Source organism: Marmota marmota, unplaced genomic scaffold, assembly GCF_001458135.2.
Source record: "Marmota marmota marmota unplaced genomic scaffold, marMar, whole genome shotgun sequence".
Lineage (NCBI taxonomy): Eukaryota > Metazoa > Chordata > Mammalia > Rodentia > Sciuridae > Marmota > Marmota marmota.
In genome coordinates this window covers 27240756-27267328 of record NW_026000242.1, presented here as the reverse complement: position 1 = coordinate 27267328, position 26573 = coordinate 27240756, and the positions used below count along the sequence as shown (strand labels likewise).

General features: G+C 41.6%; 1 protein-coding gene across 2 annotated transcripts; it reads right to left on the bottom strand.

Annotated features, from left to right (window-relative positions):
• Positions 1 to 28: 28 nt before the first annotated feature.
• Gpr83 (G protein-coupled receptor 83) lies at positions 29 to 26573 on the bottom strand. 2 transcript variants are annotated; one of them, XR_007344482.1, is made up of 5 exons: positions 25953 to 26573; positions 21347 to 21472; positions 18955 to 19088; positions 15207 to 16828; positions 29 to 1437 (listed from the first exon to the last, which is right to left on the bottom strand). XR_007344482.1 is itself a non-coding variant. In XM_015490065.2 (4 exons), exons 1-4 carry the CDS (start codon positions 26337 to 26339, stop codon positions 16204 to 16206), a joined length of 1272 nt encoding a protein of 423 aa, XP_015345551.1. In that variant the 5' UTR covers positions 26340 to 26573; the 3' UTR covers positions 14077 to 16203. The 2 variants fall into 2 exon arrangements, 1 of the variants encoding a protein (XP_015345551.1); XM_015490065.2 differs by lacking the exon at positions 29 to 1437 and having other exon boundaries at positions 14077 to 16828.

Here is a 26573-nt window from a genome sequence, read left to right as displayed (position 1 = left end):
AGTTACACATCCATTGATTTACATATTGCCATACTAGTGTCTGTTGTGTTCTGCTGCCTTTCCTATCCTCTACAAAACCCATAAAATTTTACTGAACAAAAAACAAACCTTAATGTATACAAATTTAAAACAATCATTTAAGGAGGTCAGAAGATTCCAGGGTAGAATCATGGAATGCAGTGATGGAATGCAGATAGAACAAAAGAATCTAACAGTATCACAAATGTTTAAAACAATGTTACTGAAGGGGATGCAAAATAAAGGCACAGAATTTAGAAACTGCAACTTTTGAAAAGTAACGTTGGATATGAATGGAGTCTATGAGTCTCTAAAGGCAAAAGGTACTGCACATAAGCACTGAACTCTGTTTAATAAGTTATTTCCCACAGGAGAATGAGTGAATGATACTGATATTGCTCTGCATGTACATTGGAACTGAACATTAAGTAAATGAATGGCAGCTGCTGGGAGTCAGGATTTTGATATTGGAGTGGGAGTTTATAGATAAGCAAGGAAAGAAAGTTAGATTAGAATTTGAGACACCAGTATAAGCTCATGTTTAACTTATGTAGATATAGATGGTTACATGTAAAAAATGTCTACAACTATGTATTTACACACAAATTAGTATATACATCTCTATCTCCTTGCTTTGCCAAATGAAAGTTCCTAGAAGTAATGGCACCCAAGCAGCAAAGGGCACACCTGGCATCCAGATATTGATTTCTAAAATCAGTTTCCAGTAAATAGAGTGAGATTCCTTGGGAAAATAACTGATTCTCAGATAAGAGCAAGAAATACATAAGCTTGGAACATATCAGCTCCAGAAAACAAGGAAGTACTAAATCAAACAAATCCCAAGTTGAAGAGACTGTGTCAAGTGGACACAGGAGCCAAACTAAAAGAGCTCCTTACAGCCAAAGCAAAATAAAGTAGTTTTAGACCATACTCCTGGAATAAAATAAGTATCATAAGTCCATATTTACATAAGTAAATGAATAATTAAGTGGGAGAAAAGATAAACCTGTGCAGCAGAATTCCAAGTAATTTATGTAGCTATTTCCATTCAAGGAGATGCAGCATGGCTCCAATACTTAATTGTGGGCTGTGCCCCCAGTGACGTGTTCCAAAGAGTACAGCATAGAAAGGGGGGAATGACTTCACCATGAAAAAAAACCTGAGAAGTAGCACCTCAGCCAGATGATCATGTTTAATATGAGGAGTGATAGTCCACATTCACAGTGTGTACCTTTGATATAACATGATGAGAATGGCACTTTATTTCTGTGATCACTCCATCCACCCACCCACAAAATCTGTAATCCTGTCGGTCACGAAAGCATCAAACAAATCCCAACTGAAAAACATTCTTCAAAAAGATGCCAGAGCAGTACTCCTTAAAACTGGTGAGATCATCAAAAGCAAGTTTCAAAGAGCCTAAGGAGAAATAAAAACTAAATGAAATGTTGTATTCCAATGGGATCCTGAAACAGAAAAAGACCATTAAAAACTTAGGAAATGTGATTAAAGTATGGACTTTAGTTAAACTAGAGTAATGTATCCGTATTGGATCACTAATTAGGACAAATGTACCATAGCAATATAAGATTCTTATGTTAGGGAGGGTCATGTGTGGGGTGTAAGAGCGCTCATTCTACTCTCTTCACAATTTTCTAGAAACCTGAAACTATTTTAAAGATAAATGCTTTTTTTAAAGAAATCACAGAGCCTGTCTAAGCTTTTAGCTAGGTATAGGGGAAGATTACATAATGAATAAATTTTAAAATTATGGTGAAGTGAAAAGATAAAGATTGATTAAACCAGGGACAATTCATCTAAATTCAGGGGGCCTTAATATTAACTCATTCCTGAGGATACCTACATACACGGCAATTTCACAGAACGTCTTTAGCCAATGATTCCTGCCAAATACAAGTAATAGGCAAAAATTACAAAACACACATAGGAATCCACTCTGGTTTAAAAAAGAGAGAGAGAAAAAGAGAGTTTTTAGGTACAACAAACAGGAAAATATGAAGAAAAGAAATGACAGATATGAACTCAATCTTTGAAGGACTTAGGTGTAGAATGACTAAGCTCAAAGAGATAAAAGGAAGAATACTGTCTATAATTCAAGGAGAGGAAAGAAAGAAAGAAAAGAGTGGACATATTTCAAAAATAAATATACAGTCATACTATGAATATAAGAAATAGGCATTTCAGATGGATCCAAGATGGCAGGTCAGAGGGAGGCAGCATTCTGTGTTGCTCCGTGACCTGGGATTCAAGTAGTGAGAATACTGCTTCTCTGCAAGCAATATTCCCGTTACCTCACAGGAATCATCGTGCCTGTCCAGGAATCCAGGCCTCAGCATCAGAGAAGGATCCCAACCACTTGCCCACGCAGTACTACCCGGTACCGAGTGAGACCATCTGCTGTGACAGCACCCACAAAGAACTTTCGGCCACCCACCTGAGCAGAAATCATGTCCCATGCAGGACACCAGGCAGCTTCCCACACACAGGAACTCCAGCGGCCACTTCCATGTGGATCCCCATCTACCAACGCGGGGCTCCCCTGGTTGCTGCCATCTTGGGACTCTGCAGCAGCGCAGATAGTCCCCTATGTGCAGTAGCCTGCCCTCACCCAGGAACTTCACACAGGCTCTGAAGTCAGCCAATAGCCACACACTGCTTGCCACAGAGCTTGTCTCTGAACATTCAAGAAATAGCATGAAAAGACCAAATTTAAGAGTTATCAGGATAAAGAAAGGCATACAGTTCCAAACCAAAGGAATGATTAATCTATTCAATGAACTAATATCAGAAAAATTTTTCAAACATGAAGAATATCAAATTCAGGAGGCTTACAAGATGCCAAATATACAAAATCACAATAGATCCACACCAAGGTACATTATAATGAAAATGACTAACATACAGAATAAGGAGAAAATATTAAAAGCCACAAGAGAAAGGAATCAGATTACATATAGGGGGAAACCAATTAGATTATGTGCAGTATTCTCAACCCACACCCTGAAAACAAGAAGATCCTGGAACAACATATATCAAGCTCTGAAAGAAAATGGATGCCAACCAAGAATCTTACATCCAGCAAAATAAAGCTTTAGACTTGATGATGAAATATAAACCTTTCATGATAAACAAAAGTTAAAAGAATTTACAACTAGAAACCCTGCACTACAGAATATCCTCAGTAAAATATTCCATGAAGAGGAAATGAAAAACAACAATGAAAATCAGCAAAGAGAGGTATTAAATTAAAGGGAAAACTAATCAAAGGAGAAACCAAGGGCTGGGGATGTGGCTCAAGTGGTAGCATGCTCGCCTGGCATGCGTGGGGCGCTGGGTTCGATCCTCAGCACCACATAAAAATAAAATAAAGATGTTGTGTCCACTGAAAACTAAAAAAAATTCTCTCTCTCTCTCTCTCTCTCTCTCTCTCTCTCTCTCTCTCTAAAAAAGGAGAAACCAAGTCAAGTTAAATACCAAAATAAATAAAAATGGTTGGGAATACAAATAATGTCTCAATAATAACCCTGAATGTTAATGACCTTAACTCATCAATCAAAAGACATATTCTGGCAGATTGGATTTTTTAAAAAAAAATCCAACAATATGCTGCCTCCAAGAGACTCATCACATGAGAAAAGACATTCACAGATTGAAGGTGAAAGGTTGGAAAAATCATACCACTCACATGGATTGTGGAAGCAAGCAAGGGTTTCCATCCTCATATCAAATAAAGTAGATTTCAAGCCAAAGTTAATCAAAAGGAATAAATAAGGATATTTTATACTGCTTAAGGGGAGCATTCATCAACAAGACATAACACTAGTAAATTTATATGCCCCAAACAATGTAACACCTACATTCATTAAAAAAAAGAAGAAAAAAAAAGAAAAACTCTTCTCAAGTTCAAGAGTCAAATAGACCACAACACAATAATTCTGGGTGACTTTAACACACCTCTTTCACCACTGGATAGATCGTCCAAACAAAGCTGAACAAAGAAGATATAGAACTCAATAGCATAATCAATAACTTGACATAACTGACATATATAGGATATTTTATTCTTCAATGAATGAATACACTTTCTTCTCAGCAGCACATGGATCCTTCTCTAAAATAGACCATATATTATGCCACAAAGCAACTCTTAGCAAATATAAAAAATAGAGATACTACACTGCATTCTATCAGATCATAATGAAATGAAATTAGAAATCAATGATAAAATAAGAAATAGAAGCTACACCAACACCTGGAGACTAAACAATATGCTACTGAATGAACAATGGGTTGCAAAAGACATCAAAGAGGAGATTTTAAAACTTTTTAGAGGTGAATGAGAACAGATACAATGTATCAAAATCTCTGGGACACTATGAAGACAGTACTAAGAAGAAAGTTCATTGCATGGAGTTTCTTCCTTACAAGAAGAAAAAGTCAACACATAAATGACTTAATGTTACATCTCAAAGCCCTAGAAAAAAGAAGAACAAATCAACATCAAAAGCAGTAGAAGACAGAAAAATAATTGAAATCAGAGCTGAAATCAATGATATTGAAACAAAAGAAACAACTGAAAAAATTGACAAAACAAAAAGTTGGGTCTTTGAAAAATAAAGTTGACAAACCTTTAGCCATGCTAATGAAGAGAAGGAGAGAGAAAACTCAAATTACTAACATATGTGATGAAAAAAGACATATCAAAACAGACACTACAGAAATACAGAAGATAATTAGAAATTATTTTTAAAACTTGTACACCAATAAAATAGAAAACATCAAAGGCAGTGACAAATTTCTAGACTCATATGACTTGACCAAATTGAATTACGAAGATTTTACACAATAAACAGATCAATTTCAAGTGATGAAATAGAAGACATCATTAGAAGCCTACCAAACAAGAAAAATCCAGGACCAGATGGGTACATAGCCAAGTTCAACAAGGCCGTTAAAGAAGAACTAATACCAATACTCTTCAATTTATTTCAGGAAATAGAAAAAGAGGTAGCAGTTCCAAACTCACTCTATGAGTCCAATTTCACCTTGATTCCAAAACCAGGCAAAGACACAGCAAAGAAAGAAATCTTCACACCAATATCTTTAATAAACATAGATGCAAAAGTTCTCAATCGAATTCTGGCAAATCGAATATAAAAACATATCAAAAGATAGTGCACCAAATCAAGTAGGGTTCATCCCAGGGATGCAAGGTTGGTTCAACATATAGAAATCAATAAATGTAATTCATCACATCAATAGACTTAAAGATAAAAATCCTATGATCATCTCAATATATGCAGAAAAAGCATTTGACAAAAAACAGAGCCCCTTCATGTAAAACACTAGAAAAACTAGAAATAACAGGAACATATCTCAACATCATAAAGACTATCTATGCTAAGCCCCAGGCCAACATCATTCTAAAGGGAGAAAATTTGAAAGCATTCCCTCTAAAAACTGGAACAAGACAGGGATGCCCTCTTTCACCACTTCTATTCAACATAGTCCTTGAAACACTGGCCAGAGCAATTAGACAGACAAAAGAAATTAAAGGGATTTGGATAGGAAAAGAAGGACTCAAATTAGCACTATTTGCTGACCATATGATTCTATACCTAGAAGACCCAAAAAATTCTACCAGAAAACTTCTAGAACTAGTAAATGAATTCAGCAAAGTAGCAGGATATAAAATCAACACCCACAAATCAAAGGCATTTCTATATATCAGTGACAAATCCTCTGAAAGGGAAATGAGGAAAACTAACCCATTTACAATGGCCTCAAAAAAAAAATACTTGGGAATCAACCTAACAAAAGAAGTGAAAAATCTCTACATTGAAAACTGCAAAATGATAAAGAAAGAAATTAAAAAAGACCTTAGGAGATCTTTCCATCTCCCTTATTCTTGGATAGGCAGAATTAATATTGTCAAAATGACCATACTACCAAAAGCATTATACAGATTTAATGCAATTTCAATCAAAATCCCAATGACATTCCTCATAGAAATAGAAAAAGCAGTCATGAAATTCATCTGGAAAAATAAGAGACCCAGAATAGCTAAAGCAATCCTTAGCAAGAAGAGTGAAGCAGGTGGCCTCACTATACCAGACCTTAAACTATACTACAGAGCAATAGTAACAAAAACAGCATGGTATTGACACCAAAATAGACTGGTAGACCAAGGGTACAGAATAGAGGAAACAGAGACTAACCCACATAACTACAGTTATCTTATATTAGACAAACACACCAAAAATGTACATTGGAGAAAACTCAACTCAAAGTGGATCAAGGACCTAGGATTTAAACCAGAGACACTGCACCTATTAGAAGAAAAAGTAAGCCCAAACCTCCATCATATCAGATTAGGTCCCTACTTCCTTAATTATACACCTATAGCACAAGAATTATATCAAGAATTAATAAATGAGATGAATTCAAACTAAAAAGCTTCTTCTCAGTAAAAGAAACAATCAGTGAGGTAAACAGAGAGCCTACAGCTTGGGAGCAAATTTTTACCACTTGAATATCAGATAGAGCACAAATCTCTAGGGTATATAAAGAACTCAAAAAGCTAAACACAATAATAATAATAATAACAACAACAACAACCCAATCGATAAATGGGCCAAGGAACTGAATAGACACTTCTCAGAAGGTGATATACAATCAATCAACAAATATATGAAAAAATGTTCAACATCTCTAGCTATTAGAGAAATGCAAACTAAAATTACTCTAAGATTTCATCTCACTCCAGTTAGAATGGCAGCTATTAACAATACAAGCAACAATAAGTGTTGGCAAGAATGTGGGGGGAAAGGCACACTCATATATTGCTGTGGAAATAGTGCAGCCAATATGGAAAGCAATTTGGAGATTCCTTGGAAAACTGGGAATGAAACCACCATTTGACCCAGCTATCCCTATCCTCGGTCTATACCCAAAGGACTTAAAAACAGCATACTACAGGGACACAGCCACATCAATGTTTATAGCAGCACAATTCACAATAGCTAAACTGTGGAACCAAACTAGATACTAGATGCCCTTCAATAGATGAATGGATAAAAAAATGTATATATATATATATTACTCAGCATTAAAAGAGAATAAAATCATGGCATTTGCAGAATATAATGGCATTTAGAGAATATAATGCTGTGTGAAGTTAGCCAATCCCAAAAAACCAATGCCAAATGTTTTCTCTGATATAAGGAGCCTGATTCATAGTGGGGTTGAGAGGGGGAGCAAGGGAGGGTTAGACAAACTCTGGGTAGGGCAAAGGGTGGGAGGGGAAGGGAGGGGGTAAGGGGGTAGAAAAGACAGTGAAATGAGATGGACATCATTACCCTAAGTACATGTATGAAGATGCAAATGGTGTGAATATACTTTGTATACAACCAGAGATATGAAAAGTTGTGCTCTATATGTGTAATATGGAGTATAATGCATTCTGCTGTCTATATAACAAATAGATTAAAAATAAAATGAAATAAAAAAAGAAATAGGTATTTATTTTTTAAAAAAAAATAAGTAATTGACTATATTCAGCTAAAGAGAAAAGCAATCCACTAAAAGATCTTTAGGAATTATGCAGGATGCAACACAGAGTCATAAGAAATCAAAAAATATGAAAGGGAAATTAAAAGTCAAAGAGGATTTAATAAAACACTCCCAAACTGACAAGTAGAAGTTAGAGGGTAAGAAAAAGAGAAAATGGGAATAGGTAATATTCACTGTAATATTGTCAAGTAATTTTTCAGAACTCAAAAAAGACATAAATCCTTAGAGTGAAGATTCATACAGAATTCCAAACAAAATAAAGAAAAGCAAATACAAACTCAAAAACTTAGTAAATGTTCAAAATGTCAAAGAATAAGATACAATCTGAAAAGCTACCCACTTATGAGTCCAAAGGACATTATGTTTAGTGAAATAAGCCAGAAAAGAAAAATACCACAGGATCTCACTCATGGGTAGAATCTGAAGAGTTGAACTCATAGCAGCAGAGAGTAGAATAGATGGTAGCTGCCAAGGACTGGAAGGTGTGAGCAGGTGGTGAGAGAAATGGGGAGATGTTGCTCAAAGACTACAGAGTTTCAGTTCAGCAGGGTGAATAATTTCTGGAAGTCTATCATACAGCATGGTGAGTTAGTTAATAATAATATACTGTATGCTTAAAATTTGGTAAAATAGTAGATCTTAAATATTCTTACCACAAAATGATAATTATGTGAGGTGATAGGAAGTTAATTAGCTTATTTAATAATTTTTATTTGTCATAATTTTTATTTTCCAATTATACCTTATTAAAACTGGGAGATTAAAAAAAAAACTCTTCCTACAAAGGAAAGACATTCAAAGAGTGAAACCCTCATCCCTAAAAATAGATGCCAGAAACAATAAAATAATATCCTCAAAATATTAAGGAGAAAAGTGACAGTCAACCTACTATTGTTTATACAGCTTGTTAGTCAATTTTCTGTGACTATAACAAAATACCTGAAATAATCAACTTAAAGGAAGTAAAGGTTTACTTTGGCTCATGATGTCAGAGGTTCATGGCCGGTTGTCCAATGTGTCTTTGGGCTGTGACAAAGCAGTGCATCATGGTGAGAAGCACATAGTAGAGCAAATCTTCTCACCTCATGGCAACTGGGAAGCAAACAGAGAGAAAAAGGGTTGGGGCCCTAATATCTCCTTCTAGGACATAGCCCCAGTTACTTAACTTCCTTCCACTGGGCCCAACCTCCTAAAGGTTCCACTCACTCCTAATTGCACCACAAGCTGATGACCAAGTCTTTAACACCTGGGCCTTTTGGGGCCCAACTATAGCACAACTAAACTGTCATTCCAGAGTAAGGCTTAATAGAGTAAGTTTTTTGGTTTTTGTTTGGTACTGGGGATTGAATGCAGGAGCACCTGACCACTGAGCCACATCCCAGCCCTATTTTGTATTTCATTTAGAAACAGGGTCCCACTGAGTTGGTTAGTGCCTTGATTTTGCTGAGGCCGGCTTTGAAATCTGGATCCCATTGCCTAGCCTCACAGGCCACTGGGATTCCAGGCACATGCCACCATGCCAGCTTAACAGAGTAAGTTTTAAAAAAAATAGAAGAAAGACTCGTGGAATAGACAAAGGGGGATGAAAGGAAGGGAAGAGGGACAGGATAAGGAAAGAGAGTGGAATGGATCTGACCTGCATTTCCTATGCACATATATGAATATACAACAGTGAATCTCACCATCATGGATATTCACAAGACACAGATTTTTAAAAATACTGTAAGTAAATAGCAGAAAGATCAGTAGAGTGGAAGGAAGAAAGGAGGATGGAGGGTGAAAGGAAAGGGCAAGTACTGGGGACTGAATTAGAACAAATTATATCCCATGCTTTTATAATTATGTTAAAATGAATCCTATTGTTATGTATAACCAAAACAACCAACAAGAAATTTTTAAAATAAAGTAAGTTTTAGACTATCAAATGCTGCAAGAGATTACTTTTTATAAATCTCTGCTAAAACACATACTTCAGGTTGGTTTATTTGATGATAATTCCAACTGCTTTCTTACATTGCTGAAGTTGGAATGCTACACACACACACACACACACACATATATATGTGTGTGTGTGTGTGTGTGTGTGTGTATAAAACATATTTTAGACCCTTCTGTACCTGATCTGCATGTGACTTATGTTCTGGCAAGAGATATGCTCACAAAAATTTTGAAGCCAAAGTGAGCCATGAGAAGTGGAAACGGTGTCAAGGTCTAGGTGCTCTTCTAGAGGACACCGAGTTGGAGGAATAGAGTTCACTGGCGGCTGCAGCAGAGATTCTGCCAGCCTTAGCACTGAATGATGGCCATGAGAGCACTTATGACTATACTGCTTCTGTTTGTACAATTGTCCAAATGTCATTCCCTAATGACCCTGAAAATTCTGTTTTTTCTCTGCTATCCTGTAATAAGGTGTTTTTAGATTTAAACTAGTCAAAACGGCTTGTTTTCTACAACAAAGAACAATGATTAACAAACAACTTGTTCCACAAATGGTGGCAGGTACAGACTTTTAGAATCTGGACTTAGTTATCTCTTTTCCAGGATTTGAAGGCAATGAGAATAGGGTTAGCACAGATTTCCCATGGCATGCAATGACTAAGCAGTCACCATTTTACATTCCCACCAACCATAAGGGAGTCAAGCGATAAAGGGAATGTTGGCTTCATGAGCTTATTCTGTGGTTAGTCCTTGAGTTGCTAAATGTAGAGTGGGAATACTTAACCACTGGTGAATCTACACATGAACAGTTAGAGCAGAGTGCCAAGCAAACACCCCCAAAGCATCTTCTCTCCGTGGATTAGTAAGCCAACAGCAACATCATATCTTTGGAAGAATCCCAGAGACTGGTGCCTATATAAGTTCTTGAAAGGTGCACAGTTGGTGATCCCTCCTGCAGTCCATTCAACTCATCTTTTTGGCCTCAATCTAAAACAGAAGGGTCTTAGAGCACATGCATAGGACTGACTCAGAAAAGTATCCAGTTTCTCAGCAGAAGATAATGGAGCAACACTAGTAAGTAGGATAATGGCTCTCCCTAAAGATGGTCACATCCCAATGCCTAGAACCTGTGAATATGTCCAGGCAAAAAAGAATTAGGTTGGAGGATGGACTGAAGGTTGCTAATCAGCTGACTTTAAAATAGAGACATTATCCTGTGTTTCCCAGATGGGCTCAATGCAATCACAAAAGTCCTAAAAAATGAGGAGGAAGGGGCAAAAGAAGAGAGTCAGAGAGAAATGTGATGATGGAAGAAGTTCTGACCTGGTGCTGCTGGTTTTGAACCTAGAGGAAGGGGGCCAAGAGCCAAGGAATGTGAGCCTGTGCAAGCTATCAAGGGCAGGAGAGAGGGTCTACCCAGAGCCAACAGACGGTAATGCAGCCCTTCTGTGTCAGACTCCTGATCTGCCTACAGAACTATAAGATAAGCAATTTTTGTTGTGTAAACCTCTAAGGCAGTGGTAATGAATTATGGCAGTAATATAAAACAAATACAAATGCCTTCAAAATTGTGAAAAAACATGATTTTCAACTCAGTATTCTACACACTACCAATTAAATACAAGTTAAAATTAAACACATTTACAGACAGATCAGCTCTCAAAAGAAATGAGCACCGATGCACCTTTCCTTGGGATAATGCTGGAAGATGTGATCTTCCCAAATAAAGGAGTAAACCAAAAAAGAGAAAGACAACGCTGCAGAAGCTGAACTAGCTTTAACGCTGGAGAGGGCAGCAGGCAGGGAGGACAGGTGTTCTGCAGGAGGAGAGAAGACAGAGTGGAGCCACTCAGGCAGCTCAGGAAGTCTGAGGGGACCAAGCTCGGGAGCTGGAGAACACTTAGGTCATGTGCCCATGTCACAAAGCAGTTTCGACTATTTTTAACACCAGAGAACAATTAGCGGCAGTGATTTAGAAAACTAAGCCAAAGCAAGTTTTAACTTCAGTAAAACAAGGTTGTTTTAAAAAGGAAAAACAATTGTCATGTCTTGGTTGTCTTAGCAGTGAACTCTAATTGCATGTTCTAATAATACAGATGTAAGTGGATTGGAAGAGTACAGGGAAGAAAAGTGAAGGCCTGGACCTCTCTCTAGGTCTCCATATCCATTGGTTTGTTGTTTTTCGGTTGGTTGGTTATAGACTTCAGGGGTGCATAATTGGATTCTCTATAACCTTGATCTGTGGCATGCTCCCTTTTGTCGTTGTTGAGATGGAGTATGGTGTGTTACCCAAGCTGATCTCAAACTCCTAGGCTCAAGCAATTCTTGTACTTCAGCATCCCTAGTAGCTGGGACTATAGATTCCTGCCACCCATGCCTGGCTTTGTGGCACATCCTTCACATTGGTCAACACGTGACCTATTTTTAGCTATCTGGTTAGTTATTTGATTCATTACTTTTAATACATAATAAGCATCCATGAACCTATTGTCCAAAATAAAAGCTGGACAATTATCTGTATCTACCTTGTGGTCCCTACCCTACCCTGACACCAACCAGTACCCCAGCCTGCCATAATCAATATCCTAAATCCCATGCTTATGATTCCTTTGCCTTCTTCATAGTTAAGCTGAACATCTTAAATTCATGACCAATCTGAAGATAGGGTTCCTGCTGGGCTGGAAATGGAAGCAGGGGAGGCCCTATGAAGTTCAACCCCTCTGTCCTCATGAAGCAGCTTAGTAGCTTATTCTCCACAATTCAGGTTATGATGCCTCAGAAAGAACACTGATCCCAGGGTTTTCTCACATTAGATACCACTTTTTTTTGTTTGTTTGTTTTAAAGGCTCCCAGCATTGCATTTATTTCTTATTCTTCTTGTGTTCCTTTCCCTAACTACTCATTGAAATGAAAGGAAATTTCAGGGGAGGAGTACATGGAAATGCTAACGGTCATCCTTCACAGCCTGGGAGGCTGGCTGCCATGGCTACCATCTTCAGGCCACACTCTAAGACATACATGTTTCACCCACGGATGCTCTAAAATCCCGGGTCTTATCAGATTCCTCCTGGATCCAGACATTCTGGAAAGGCTCCATCACCATAGAGGCTCTGGTAGCACAGCAAAGGTTAGAAGCAGTAAGGGGTCATCTGAGTTCTGTTTATGTTATCTGAAGACCTTGAGGCCCAGGCTGGCTATTTTCCTTGGCAACCTACCATGGTCTAACAGGCACCAGCAATGTGAGAGTCACTTAGGAGCTTGCTTGGAAGATGATCTTAACCTAACAACTCATGAAGCAGCCATGTGACTTTTCTAGTACTAGAACCATGGATTTATTGACCACTGGGCTACAGGAGCCTTTGAGGCTCACCTAGTCAAGCATTTCCCAAAGTATATAGCTCAAACACTAATTATTAAGATGGTTAATAGATTTTAGATTTTTAAGATGGTTAATAAATTTTGGAGGATAAAAAAGTTATCTTCTAATCAAGAAAATTTGGAGAACACTGAATTAAAAAAAAAAAGTAAGATTCTTTTCTGGGGCTGGGATTGTGGCTCAGCGGTAGAGCACTCGCGTAGCACGGACGGGACCCAGGTTCAATCCTCAGCACCATATACAAATAAAGGCATTGTGTTGTGTCCATCTACACCTAAAAAATAAATGTTAAAAAAAAATTCTTTTCTGCATACTTTCTCAGAACCTAATGTCCAAGAAGGTAACTTGTTTCCTATTTAGATGTGTGCAAGTTATCTAAGTTCGCTGAGCCTCAGAAGAAATATATTTCTATATTTCTGCAATATAGAAATAATAATGCCCACTCTGAAGGGCTACTGTACCTGTGAATGAGATAATGAGCTCAAAAGCCTTTAGCATGGTACTGAAATAGGAAATTTCAACAAATGTTAGTTCTCCTCTACTTCTTCTATGCCTTCCATTTTTCTTCTAATTTTCCTCTAAGTTTAGCAAATTACTCCAATTAACAACTGTCTGTGAAACTGTTTAAAATTTATTTTAACAGATGCTTTGGATGGCATCCGGGTAATTATGTGTGCAATGAAGGCTCCCACGCAGCTCCCCTGGCAGAATAGTGGGACCCCAGGCCCAGTGTGGCAGATCACAGTAGGCACAGGGAAGGTGGTGCCCACTGCACACAGAGAGTGGGAGAATCACTCTCCAGGCTCCAGTGGCAGCTTCACCTCCTCCTCAGTCACCAAGGAACAGATGGAGTTTGGGGCTAAAACATGCAGCACTCGGCTGACTCAGAGGAGGAAGCTCTGGATCAGGAGACAGAGGCTTCTCAACTGGCTGTGTCCCCTCTTAATGCTGGACTCCTTCATCTGAGATCCCAGGCTTTGGGGTAGATGAGTTCCATGCTCCCTTCCTGAATCCATGTTGATCCCCATTTTAAAGGTTACCAGGTGTGACAGAATCACCAACCCAAGCGGCACAGCCTACACACACACACACACACACACACACACACACACACAAGATATTTTATTGAGACTGGAACAATTTACAGTGAAGCATTCTGTATATCACACTGAGAAAACTCAAGTTTTACAAATTTCACGTTCACAATTACAAGTCACTGTTTGCTCTGAGGACCACAGGAAACACACGGAAAGGGGCAGACAGGTGACAACAGGAGACCCAGACTTAAGGGTTTTCTCATAACTCAGCAGTATTTCTAGCCACCTTCAAAGACAAAGGGATGAAGCTGTCCCTATCCATGAGTCCAGAGCAGGGCACACTTTCTATATCCCTGCTGCCTCTTCTGGTTCTGGTTCATAGAATTTCTATTGGCAGCATGAAGAGGGACTAAAAGCTGCTTCCTGACATCACAGACAAGAACAAACACAGGAGCCATTTAGCCTGAAAAAACTCACTTGGGGATCCGTTTGGACTTAGAAAATGCTCTCAGCCCCCATGAAAGTCATTTTTTAAATCCACTTTTCAGAAAAAGATGATTGTTAAAATTTTTTTTTCTATTTTGAAAATGTTCTAACATCCTCATAAATAGACCAGTGTAAGAAACTCTTGTGGTTCATTATACAGAAGCAGATGATGAAACCAAGTTCAGTTTCAATTAACTGCCTGGAGATATAAGTGAATCTTGGCCAAACCCTTCTCCCTTAACACTGTTTCCCATTCAACTCCATCTGCATGCTTCCCTTTCAGGATTTCTCCAGGGCTGGTAAAAAAACCTAAACCCAGCATGACAGCAGCAATTGTTCAGGGCTAGAGAATTAAGCTCAATTCTGCCTGACAAGTCTCTCTCTGAGTTGACACTGCGAGTCAAGTCAGGACCAGACGGAAAGTGACAAAAACATTCAGTCTCTGGAATGAGATTTTTCTGGAAAGTGGGCCCTTAAGGAAAAACTTTCTTTAAGGATACCATAGGTTTTTGGAAGTGACATGTGAATTGCCAAGGTGATGATGACAGTGAGTCTTCTTTCAGAAACTGGTGTGAAAAAAATCTCATTATTCAGACAACACAGAGAAATGGCCTGTCTAGACAGCTTGGGTTGATGAAGTGGCTCAGCACAGTTATTTCCAGCATATTGGAAAGGCTGTTCCCTCATTTCCTGTGAAAACAGAACAACATTTCACCCCCTTTTGTTTCTGTGTGATTGTAAGAAAAAAGGAATTATACCTCATGGCTGAGTCTTATCTCCTGGATCATCATGATGACCACCATCTGGGGAGAGGTACCTTAGCTGGTGCGGGGCCATCGTTGGCTGCAAGATGAAACCAGTTCTGTATGCTTGGGGACAGTCTTCATTTGGGGTTCCTCTCTCACCTCTTCTTTGATTTGTCTGGACTACTCTTGGAGAGAGGCTCATAAGTACTCTGCTGCACCCCTGTTCCTTGTTGATCATTACAATCTAATGGAAAAGTATAGTTCCGAATTTTAAAACTGCACACATGCATACATATACACATCTACACACAAAGGGGAAAGCTGAAAATAAATTCACAGCGTTAGCAGAGGTGATCACAAATTGATGGGATGAAAAGATGGTTTTTTTCTTTGTGCTTTTCTGAATTTTTCAATGTGGAAATAATGATTTCTGTTTGTTTTAAGGAAACTAATTTGGTCCTTTCTTGTCATGTATAGAGCTAATCTACTGAAAAATTGTGATTTATCTTGGTCCAATGACTTCAGAAGGCAAGGCATGAAAATCTATACCTGCTCTAGCTTGCTAACATCTCACTGGCCAGCGAATCTGTTTTCAGCAGAGCTCTGTGCATGTGGGTAAGCTGCACCCAGAGGATGACTTCAAGTTTCCTCTGTGGATGCTCAGCAGTCAGAAGGGCTATAAGGTAGCTGCCCAACAGTTGGAGTCCATTGACTGATTCAGCCCCCATCTGAGCTGAGGTTGCCTTGGTTCTCTTGCTCAGAGATCCAGGGTGCTATACCTCATAGCATTTTCTAAATAGGAATTTATGAACAGATGTCTAATTGGTAATTGAATTTTAGTTTGCACTTCAAATGGGGCTAGAAAGCCAGGCAGTTTCCTAGGAACTCAAGAGTCCTACTGTTTCTGTAGGAACTTGTTTCCAGCACTGTGAAGATCATGCACAAGAGGATAGGCCATTTTCCAATCTCCGCTGGAGGCAGATCCTCCCCTGCCTTCTCCCCACCTCCTCTAACTCATTGCCACAATGGGTTCCACAGACAACAGGTCTGTCTTCCCAGACTGGAGTTGCGAGGAAGGCAAGAGGTTATTAGGTAGTGGAGCCCTCCGACCATTGCTCTTCTCTGTCCAAGCCACCCTGAAGGAGGCAACTGGGGAGGGTGGCCTGTCTTCCTGAGGCTTGGGGGGTCTTTGGCACATGCTCAGTAATGCCTTTAACTCTACCCTGAAGTTCTCATTCAGCCAGCAGTAGATGAAGGGGTTGTAGCAGGTGCTACTCATGGCAAACCAGTGGAAGGCGAAGTAGAGGGCATTGTTGGTGCGGATGACCTTACTGGACAGGAGGAGGACGTAGCAGTTGAGAGGGAACCAGCAGAGGGCAAAGAGGACCACCACCAGCATCAGCATCTTGATGGTTTTCTTCTTCTTGCGGCGCAGGGCCAGGTACTGCTCGGTGGTCACATCGCCAATCGTGTTACACAGCCACAGCTTCTTGGCCACACGAGCATAGGCCACGGAGATGATGAGGAGAGGAAGGATGTACAGCAGGATGAAGGTGGCCAGGTCCAGGTACTTCCAGAAGAGATCGGCTGGCTCAGGGAAGTCTGGCAGGCATAGGGAGCGCACAATGTCCTCACTGCAGGCAGGAGAGAGAGAAAGAAGGTGACGGGGAGGAGAAAAGATGGAAAGCCTTCACCCCAAGAGGCGCCAGCCCCTCCCTCCCCTGGGCTCTTGGCACATCTGTCTGTTATAGCTCTTTTGACACTATAGCCTAAGTATCTGAACACGTTTCTCACTCCCCACAAGGTTGAGTTCCATAAAGGTAAGGAAAACACTGAATCTCTGACCCCTCTTAGTCTTGCGTTGTTCCTAGCCACGAACAAGATCTAATAGGTATTTGTTGAATGGTGAAACAGTAGTGTCCTTAAACTGAAAACTGATTCGTCCTTGAGGAAATCTTAGAATTTTCCATTGTACTAACTTCCCATTCCAAAGGGGAAATAAAATGACAGAAACAAATGAGAGGTCTTGGGAATGAGTGGGAAAGTCTGAACCAAGGAACTCATGTAAGCAGTTTCTATTTCATATAGAATGTACTCTGATCCTCTTCATATTTCTTAGTATGTCCATGTGCCTTGTTGTTCTTGTTATATGTAGCAAAATAAAAACTCCCTTTGCTCTTGTAGGGAAAAAAAAAGTCTTCCATGTGTGAAGGCAGATGGGGGGGGGGTCTGAATGTGGGTGGATCTGAGTGTCTGATTTCTTCCAATATCCTGGAATTCAAGAAGGGAGACTTTATCAATAATTTGAAAAGCTGACCTTCAGGGCCTCTCTCTCTCTCTCTCTCTCTCTCTCTCTCTCTCTCTCGTCTGCTTTTGTCATAGAAGTAAGCAAAATGTGTCTTTCAAGGACACAGTGCATAGCCACTGTAGCAGACACTGGGAGTGCATTGTCTTGGTCCCCAGGACCCCCCTTAACAGAGCATCAGCCCCCAGCTGCTGCCCTTCCAGCAGGAAATGCTGGTACCTGTGGTCTTCTAGGTGTCTAGGATTACCCTAGGGCCACTGAAAATTCTTTCCACAGATTCACTAAGAGCCAGAAGTGGGGGCAGTTTCTATTTTCTCTACTAAGCCTGGAGCCAGTGGCTGACAGGAATGTGAAAGCCAAGCTCTCTGGCCTGCAGCAGGGGAAACCCTGCTGCTCCAGACTCTACTCCTGACTCTAAAGATTGCTCCAGAGTCCCCAGCTTCCCCTTAAGCTACACCCTGGCATGGGTTCTCCCTTCCCAGTCCTGCCTCCCTACCCCCTCACCCAGTATTCCTTGGAGCATGGGCCTAATAAACTTCTTGCATGTGTGCATACCTTTATCTCAGGACCTGTTGGAACTTCACCCACCACAACGTGTGAAAGGTTGAAAATCCCTCTATAATCATTCATTCATTTATTCACTCAGTAAATACAGATTGAAGGCTTGTTACAAAGAGTATGGTTGAGATCACTGAGGTACCAAATCAGAAACTGAGCCAGCTTGGGCTGCGGTTGTGGAGCCATGGCAGCACGCTTGCCTAGCCTGTGTGAGGCCCTGGGTTTGATTCTCAGCAACACATATAAACACATAAAATAAAGGTCCATTGACAACTAAAAAAAATTAAAAATAAAAGAAACTGAGCCAGCTCTTTCTAAATTTAAGAGTCTACCAGGGAGATAGGTCTTAATGAACTACTTTAAATTTTAAACACTGAATGTTTGAAAGAATTTCCCATCTGGTAAAAACACATGATAAAGAAATCTAGGTGAGAGGTGGGGGAATGAGGAGAATCCTGCCTCAGACACATACACACATATATGTTTTCTAAGTCCTGTGAGAATTTAAACCTTGCTCGTTTTAAACTAGGTGCAGTTGATTCCCATCTCAGTCTATGTGAGCACATGCCCCCCTGGTGGCAAAACCTGGTAACTACTGCCTGGTCCTTGGAGAGAGATTGGAAAGACAATCAAGAGGAAGCTAAAGTGGTTGAGAAAAAAAAAAAAGAAAAAGAAAAGCAGGATGGGGAGTGCAAAGAATAGGCATGGATCAGAAAGCAACATGATGGGAGAGAGGCCAGGATCATGGCTCAGTGAAGCAGGTACTTGTAACTCTGATAGTTGTGGATCCAGAGGGGCCTCCAGTTTCCCTTTGCCAGGGCTTCCTGTTGATTTGAGAGAAGGCAGGGATAGGCAATCTCCTCTAAAGCCTAGGCTTCTCCTACTTATTCATCTCACCTGTACTTGAAGGTAAACAATTTCTGACAGATAGCATGTGGGAGCGAGAAGAAGGTAGCCATTATCCAGATCACAGCGATGTAGATGATACCCTTTGTGATAGAGATTCGGGGCTTTAAAGGATGCATAATGACCTGAAAAACAAGCAAACAGCATCACTAGCTAAACAAGTTTAAAGCAAATGAGACTCCAGATACTGCAGCTCGATTGTCACTAATATATGCCTTATTTATTAAGCAAGCACCCTTTATATTCATTGTTGAGAACCTGAGCTGTACCAGGTATCCTGGGGTTGGGGGATGGGGACCATGCCCCACTCCATAGCCAACCTTCAGGAGTGTAAAAATGGTGCTGTCTGGATTCAGAGAGTCTTGGCAGTTCAAATGCTTCTTGCTGCAGAGATGGGACCAAAGAGGACTTGTGGAGGAGGTCTGCTTGCATAGCCCCAAAGCAAAGCTGGTAGAGGGACAAGCCCATGCTCAGTGCCTACGTCCTTGAGATCTGACTTAATCTTCCCAGGATTCTAGACACCTTAGGTTATGCAGGGCTCTGAAAAGATCTGAAGCTGTTGTACCTCTCATGGAAAGCTGCATTGACACTTATTTGGGAGCTCACAACACTGTTTATGAAAGCTGCTAGCAAAATTGCAATGGGGCCCAGCATCCACACGCCTACAATAAAGCCAGTGTTATAGGCTTCAGGGTGAAATGCACTTGAAATTGCTACTGTATGCCAATCAATTCTTGTAAAAGGCTTAAATAAAAGCTTGAAAATTTAAAAGCATCTTCATTTTAAGATGAGAATCGTTACTTCTTGGGAAAGGCACTGGGGATAGGTGAGTTCAGGGCCAGGGAGACAGAGATTATACAGAGTTACTGCTGTCTTAGGACACTATCCTGAAACACATGCAATGTTCTGGATGTTTCTCGGAATTTTTTTTCTTCCCAATTTTTTTTAAGATCTTATGGGAGGTTGTGATGAGTTTTCAGAAGCTTCCCAGAACATCTCCATTCTGGACTTGGCCATCTCTGTCCCTCCTACTCCTGTGTTCAGGTTTGCAGAAGGCAGTAGTAACCTGGGAAAAAGTCTCCAGACACTGCTTAGGGATTTCATTGGCATTGGGTCAAGACCCTATGTTTGAAAATATGGCAACATGGTCAACATAAGCAAGATTTAGCCCCTGTTCCTCAGCCCCACTCAACCCATGCACCAACTCTTAACTGTGTTAGACAGGAGTAATCATAGACCAAGCACAGGTAACCCAGAGATCTTATTGAATAAAAGGAGATTAAGAAAAAACCAGAAAATATTTGTATGTAAATGCTCACACTTTGCTGTAATGTATTTATAGCATATATGAAGAGTTCATTCTTACAAAACAATAGCATTTCAAAAAATTTTTTCAAAGTTTGGCTAGTCCAATTCCTTATCCCTTTGAAGACATTCTTATCAAGTTGTCATCCGGACTTTGCTTAGATATGGCTGGGAACATGGAATGCATTACCTCCCAGACAGCTTTGTCCACCTTTAGACATTTCATTAGAAAGTCATTCCTCACATTGGACTTCAGCTTTGAGCCTGCATCTTTGAAGCTCCTTATCCCTGGGTGCTACTCAGAATAAATCCCATTCCTCTTTGTCCTCTTTGTCCTGGTGGCCCTAAGGATACTTGTTTTTCAGGTTTCCTTGAGTCTTCTCACAGCAGAGTGGTCTAGTGATCACAGAATAGCATGGAGCCACATAGACCTTGGTCCTACAGGCATTATTCATAGTCACATGATCTTGAAAAAGCTATCCATGCACTTTTCCAAGCCTTGGTTCTTTGATTCAGCATAGTCTAAACATACAACACAGACTCACTGAGTTAGCATAGGCAAGGCACCTGGCATGAAGCCATCCCCTTCCAGGATGGACACCCTCAGGTTCTCTGTGGGTTTCTACTACCATACCCACTCAGGGCTTCTAATGTCCTCACCCCAGGTGCTATCACCACCATGACACCTGCTCTTGCCATTGGATATCCTGGCTTGTTTTCCTCTTCAATAGTCTGGGCCAGTGAATACCCATCTCTTACTGAAGAGCCTATCTCCAACCTGCAATTATCTGTTGCTCTCTTTTCATCTGTAATTTTCCAGGTTTCCCTTTCTACCCCTAAAATGAGCTCATTGATTTCTGAGACAGAAAATGCCACCACTGAGCCTTCATCAGAACAACAAACTTTTTTTGAAACAACTAGGACAAAGTGTTTAAGATCCCTAATCTACATGCTTATCAATAAGAAAACATGCTCAATGAAATCTGGGCTAAAACCACTGTCTTGAGAGTATTTCCTGCAGACTCCAGGAAAGCAAAGCCTAAGAGGGAAGGACAGTGTTGGAGATAGGTGCCCTCACCTGGTGGCGGTCCACAGCAATGGCCGTCAGTGTCAGTGCTGAGACATGCAGGGAGCAGTACTGGGCAAAGCGGCTGACATGACACATGCCCTTCCCAAACACCCACGTGCTGTTCACAAAGCGGACCTAGAGACAAGCAAACAGAAGTTAAGAGAAAGACAATCTTGGATTCTGACATCCCCTTGACCTCTTGGGGGTCTCTAAGGAGCATACCCTTGAGAGGCCTCTCCCAGCTCCTCCTTTCTTTCCATATATGAGGCCAAATCATGATTACATGTGATTTCCCCCAGCACAGCTCATTATCATTCATTCAGTTCAACAAACCCTGATCATGATCCTATGTCATCAGGACAGGAGATCTTAGGAAAGACAAGGGCTTTGGAGGTGGACTTCCTACCTCTAAGAGTTTATCACTGTCCAACCTTGGCAATATATGTAACCTCTGTTAACCTCAGTTTTGTCATTTGCAAAGGAGAAAAAAAAGGTATCACAATCTCTACCTTACAGGCTTAGTATGAAGTCTGTAAAGGATGAGAAGAAACTATCTGGCAGATTGTTAGAAAGCTATTAATAGAAAGAAGTGGTAGGTATTTCTATGTGTAATAATAGAATTCATTCTTTGCCCAACTAAGTTCAGTCTAGTGATTACATAACACAGCGTTTGGACTGTACCAGAAATTTGGGCTAAGCTGATCTTGTGACTTCTCATCTGGGAAGGAGAACCATGACGAGCTTGGAGTGGTATGAATCAGAGAGAGCTATGGTGCCCTAGGAGAACCTAATCCTCCTACCATGACAGCCAGGGCTGTTTGCTCAATTAATACATGAGCAGCTCCTGGGGAGTATTGCTGCTTGCCCAAGAGGGACCAAGCATGATTTTGATCAAGGAGCTTCCAATCTGGGCAAGGGGGAACCAAATAACCTAAGTACAGGGCGGAAAGAAGTCAACGCCCTATAGAGGCCCAGACAAAAGGCAATTAGATCACCATGTAGGGGTGTGAGTGGACAGAGGAGAGACAGAGGTGATGGAGATAGAAACAGAGCAAGTCAGCCCCACAGAAAAGAGTACAGTGTAGAGATTTACAGCAGATTTTTTGGTCATCCTGAGAAAGACATTTGGACCCTCTAAGCCTCAATTTACTCATCTGCAAAATGGAGCTGCCTCTTTTTTAGAAGGTTGTTATGGAAATCAAACAGGATAGGGAGAGGGAGCATGGGAGGAATAGACAAACTCTAGATAGGGCAGAGGGGTTGGAGGGGTAGGGAGGGGACATGGGGTTATAAATGATGGTGGAATGTGATGACCATTATTATCCAAAGTACATGTATGAAGACACAAATGGTGTGAATATACTTTGTATACAACCAGAGATATGAAAAAAATGTGCTCTATATATGTAATAAGAATTGTAATGCATTCTGCTGTCATATATAAATAATAATAATAATAATAATATTCATCATAAAAAAATCAAACAGGATGGACAACACACATCAAGTAGGCGCAACAGTGCCTAGAACCCAGCAAGTGGGTGACCCTATGCACTGCCACTGTGACTACATCAGAAACATCCAAAATGAGGAAGGACTTGCATGCGTGAAGATCAGACCAAAAGGCACTGATACTGGATCATATCGTGGCTGGGAATGAGGAGTGGACAAGTCTGACCTGATCGTGAAACCAGGACAGCAGACGGTGGGCTTTCCTCTTTTCAGGGTAGACAGGGAGGAACCATTGAGGCTTTTGAGCAGTCTAGCCACATTATAGAGCTAGCAATATTCACCCCTACACTTCTCACCCCCACACTGAGTGAATGACCAAATCCAAACCTTTAATGGTTTTCAAATACATTCCCTTGTCCTTCAGCCCTGAGGTCATGGCCCTGGTACAGCTTCCTCCCCACTCTTAGCTCTTATCTCTAGCAACTCAGCCTGCACACCGCTGTTCGTAGCTTCCTTAATAAAAAATCAGATTGCTGTTACCAACCTGCTGAGCATGGCCCACAGTTCTCAGGCCACAGCCAGATGCCTCATGAGTATCCAGGCCTGTTCAAACTTGGCCCTGGCCTTGCTTTCTGGTCCACCTCTGCCTCTCCAGCCCCAGGCCATCCCTCCTCTCATCTCTGCTGCTCCAGCTACACTGAACCACTCGATGTTCCTCAATACACTGTGAACTTTGATGTCTCCTTGCCTTTGTCTCCCTGGTCCCTCTGTCAGCATTGACTGTTCAGCGTGACCTGGAAACTCCTACTCATCTAGGTCCCTTTGAAATGTCATGTTCTTTGCAAAGTCTCCTTTGACCCTCTCATGGGACTCCGGTGGGTGGGAGTGAAAGACTCCCCCCTCTAGGTTCCACTGCATTTTGTGTATGTCTCTGCAATGGGAACTGTGAATAACTGTTTACTAATCTCTCAGTGGTCAGAGCTGGGCTTCTGATGACCATAGTGAGTGAAGTAGATAGGAAGGGAGACATGGGAGGGAGGATACTCTCAACAACCAGCCAAAGCAGGATGCCTTGCCCTGCTGAGTAGACTAAGGGGTTAGAAGACCCTGCCCCCATACTCCTCTCTCTCCCTGATTACCATCACCTTATGACTTTAATAGGAATTTGGATTCAGCAGCTCTAAGGGTCAGGTTAAAGTCCAAGGTACTTTGGCTCATCCTGGATGGAGTGCAGGATTTTTAGCACCTTGACTTCCTCTCTTGCAGACCATGCTCTGGGGCAGGGGCTCCCAGCCCTCAGCTGTAGCTGGCCTTAGGTCCCTGGCCTTCTTGTTCCCCCATGTGTCTATAGCAGATTCAGCCCTATAGCCTGGCTCTGGGCAGTAGCACCAAGGCCAGGCCATGGAGACTTCCAGTTCCCACTGTGGATGACCCAGCCCATCTCAGGTCAGAAACCAAGGGAGGAGGGGTAGATGTGTGGTGCAGTGGTAGAGCATTTGGCTGGCAGGCAGCAGGTCCTGGGTTCAAACCCCAACACCATAAAACAAACAAAAACCAAGGAGAGAAAGAGATGTTGCTTTCTTGTGAATCAAGGCAACAGAAGCAGTGCTCTTTGTCCTTGAGTTAGTACCCAAAGAACCCTGAATGGGCATCAATAAGTTCTATATAGACCAGAATGAGAATAGGGAAAGTCCATAATTTGGAGCAGTGGAAGCAGAACATGGTCCTAGAGTGACCTCCATTCCTCTGGTGGTGTGGTGGACAGACATCTGGACTTGAAGTAGGGGATGTAATTCTTATCCTGGATCTGCATATTACTAGCCACACAGCCCTGAACAAGGGACCGAACCTCTCTCTGCCTTAGTTTCCTTATCTGCCGAACGTGAGTGATGTTCTCATAACAAACCAAGAGAAAGAGAACGTAAGAGTTCTCCAAGGATTTAAGATTTGGAGGGACATTCACATAGGTGCATGGACTTACAGGAGTCAGCCTCTTCTTTTTGTTTTCTGTCATTTCTGGGTGTCTGTGTGTGTGTTGAGAGAAAGAAAGGCAGAGGCAGGCATGAACAGATTCTGCTTTGACAGTAACTCAAATAAAAATAAAGTTATTCCATAAATTGAAAAAGATGTAACCCACGATATAGAAACAGGCAGATTGCACAGTCACAGCCTTCATGATTCCAAATTATCCATGAGAACTGCACTTTTAGGTCATAAAAGGACAGAGATTACACCACTAATGTTGAGTGGCCAGGGCTTGGGGAGGAGGCCATGAACCACCTGTGTGCTGGGGAGCCAGCCAAGCCAGGTGGGGCCCATGTTCACTTCACCCTCATCTCTTCCCCAACACAGATCTCATACACCGCCTCACTGTCAATCAACAGAAGGGAAATGAAATAAGCAATCTAGGAAAATGCACCTCAGGTTCCATTAACATTTAACAATTGTGTGATATTTTAGTTGCAGCATAAAACAGCACCCCATTGATATGTAGGGGTAGACCTTTAATAGGGAGAGAGGAGGTGATCTAATAGTCTCTGCTAATATTTTAAGGGCTTGATTTACTGTTTGATAATCAAAAGGGTGCATGCATCCAATAAGATTAAACAGCAATGAGATTATCCAGCTGCAGACACTGCAACCATTGACCCAATGTCACCATCTGCAGAAACTCTGGTTTAGAAATTAATGAGCAAAAGATGGGAGGGAGGGAATGAGGGAGAAAATGTGAGAGAAAGAGAGATGGAATGAGAGAGAAAATAGGAGAAAGGTAGGATTGACCGAAAAACTAAGACCATAAGAAGAGAAGAAGGTGATAAAGGATGCAATAGAAACAGATAAGTAGAGAGAGAAATGAGAAACAGACTTCAGAGAGAGACAGCGACTGGTGGAAAGACTAAGAAAAATAGAGGAGGGTTGAAGCGTGATAAACTAGGGATAAATGACAAGAGAGACTAAAAGATGGAAGTCAGAAAGGCATAAGTACCAGAAATGAGGAGGTGGAAGAACCATAGGGGTGGAAAGATGGGGGTGGGGTGAAGAGGAGAGAAAGGGAGGGAGGCAATGACAGAAGGAGGGGAGAGAATTGAGAAATTAGATAGACAGATGAGAGGGAGACCAAGAAAGCCTGAGGCTGGGGAGCCAGCGGAGCCAGGGACCTTACCAAAGTGAAGGGGGTGTTGAGCAGCGTGATCATTATATCTGCCACCGCCAGGTTGACGATGAAGAGGCTGGTGGCCGAGTGCATTCGCTGGTTCTTGAAGATGACATGACAAACCAGCACGTTGCCAAAGAGCGAGAAGATGATGATGAAGGAGTAAGCCACGATGAGCAGGGCTTTCACCGTGGGGTTCTGGGACTCGGCCCCGTAGCGCCTCCTGCCCACAAAGTTCTGCCAGTCGGAGAAGGTATAGTTGTTCCAGGAGAAGAAGTGCGAGGTGTTGGGCACCGCCAGGGCCGCCTCCAGGCTCTGCTCCTCCGCCCGACCCTCGGGGCGCTCAGTGGCTTGCACCAAGTGGAGAAGGAGGAGCAGCAAGAAGTGATGGACCATTTTCCCGGAGCCGCTGATTCCCTGGGAGCGCGCTGTCGGGACGTTTCTCCCGGACTCGGGATGCTGGGAGCCGAGCGCGCCCGGGCTGTGGCGCCAGGGAGCCCCGGACCGCCGGCGCCCCGCTCGCAGCCGGACTCAGCCCGCTACCAGCCCTTGGTCGACAAGCTCGGGGCTTGTTTCAGCACTTTTATATCTGCTCCCCCGAGGCTGCCAGTGAGCGCCTCGCCTATTGGG

Excerpts from the sequence above, each read along its gene's own strand:
- Gpr83 (XM_015490065.2), bottom strand. The coding sequence starts at position 26,339 with ATGGTCCATCACTTCTTGCTGCTCCTCCTTCTCCACTTGGTGCAAGCC. Across the intron at positions 21,473-25,952 it reads TCAACACCCCCTTCACTTTG|GTCCGCTTTGTGAACAGCAC; the intron begins GTAAGGTCCCTG and ends GCTTGTCTCTAG. Across the intron at positions 19,089-21,346 it reads TTGCTGTGGACCGCCACCAG|GTCATTATGCATCCTTTAAA; the intron begins GTGAGGGCACCT and ends CTTGTTTTTCAG.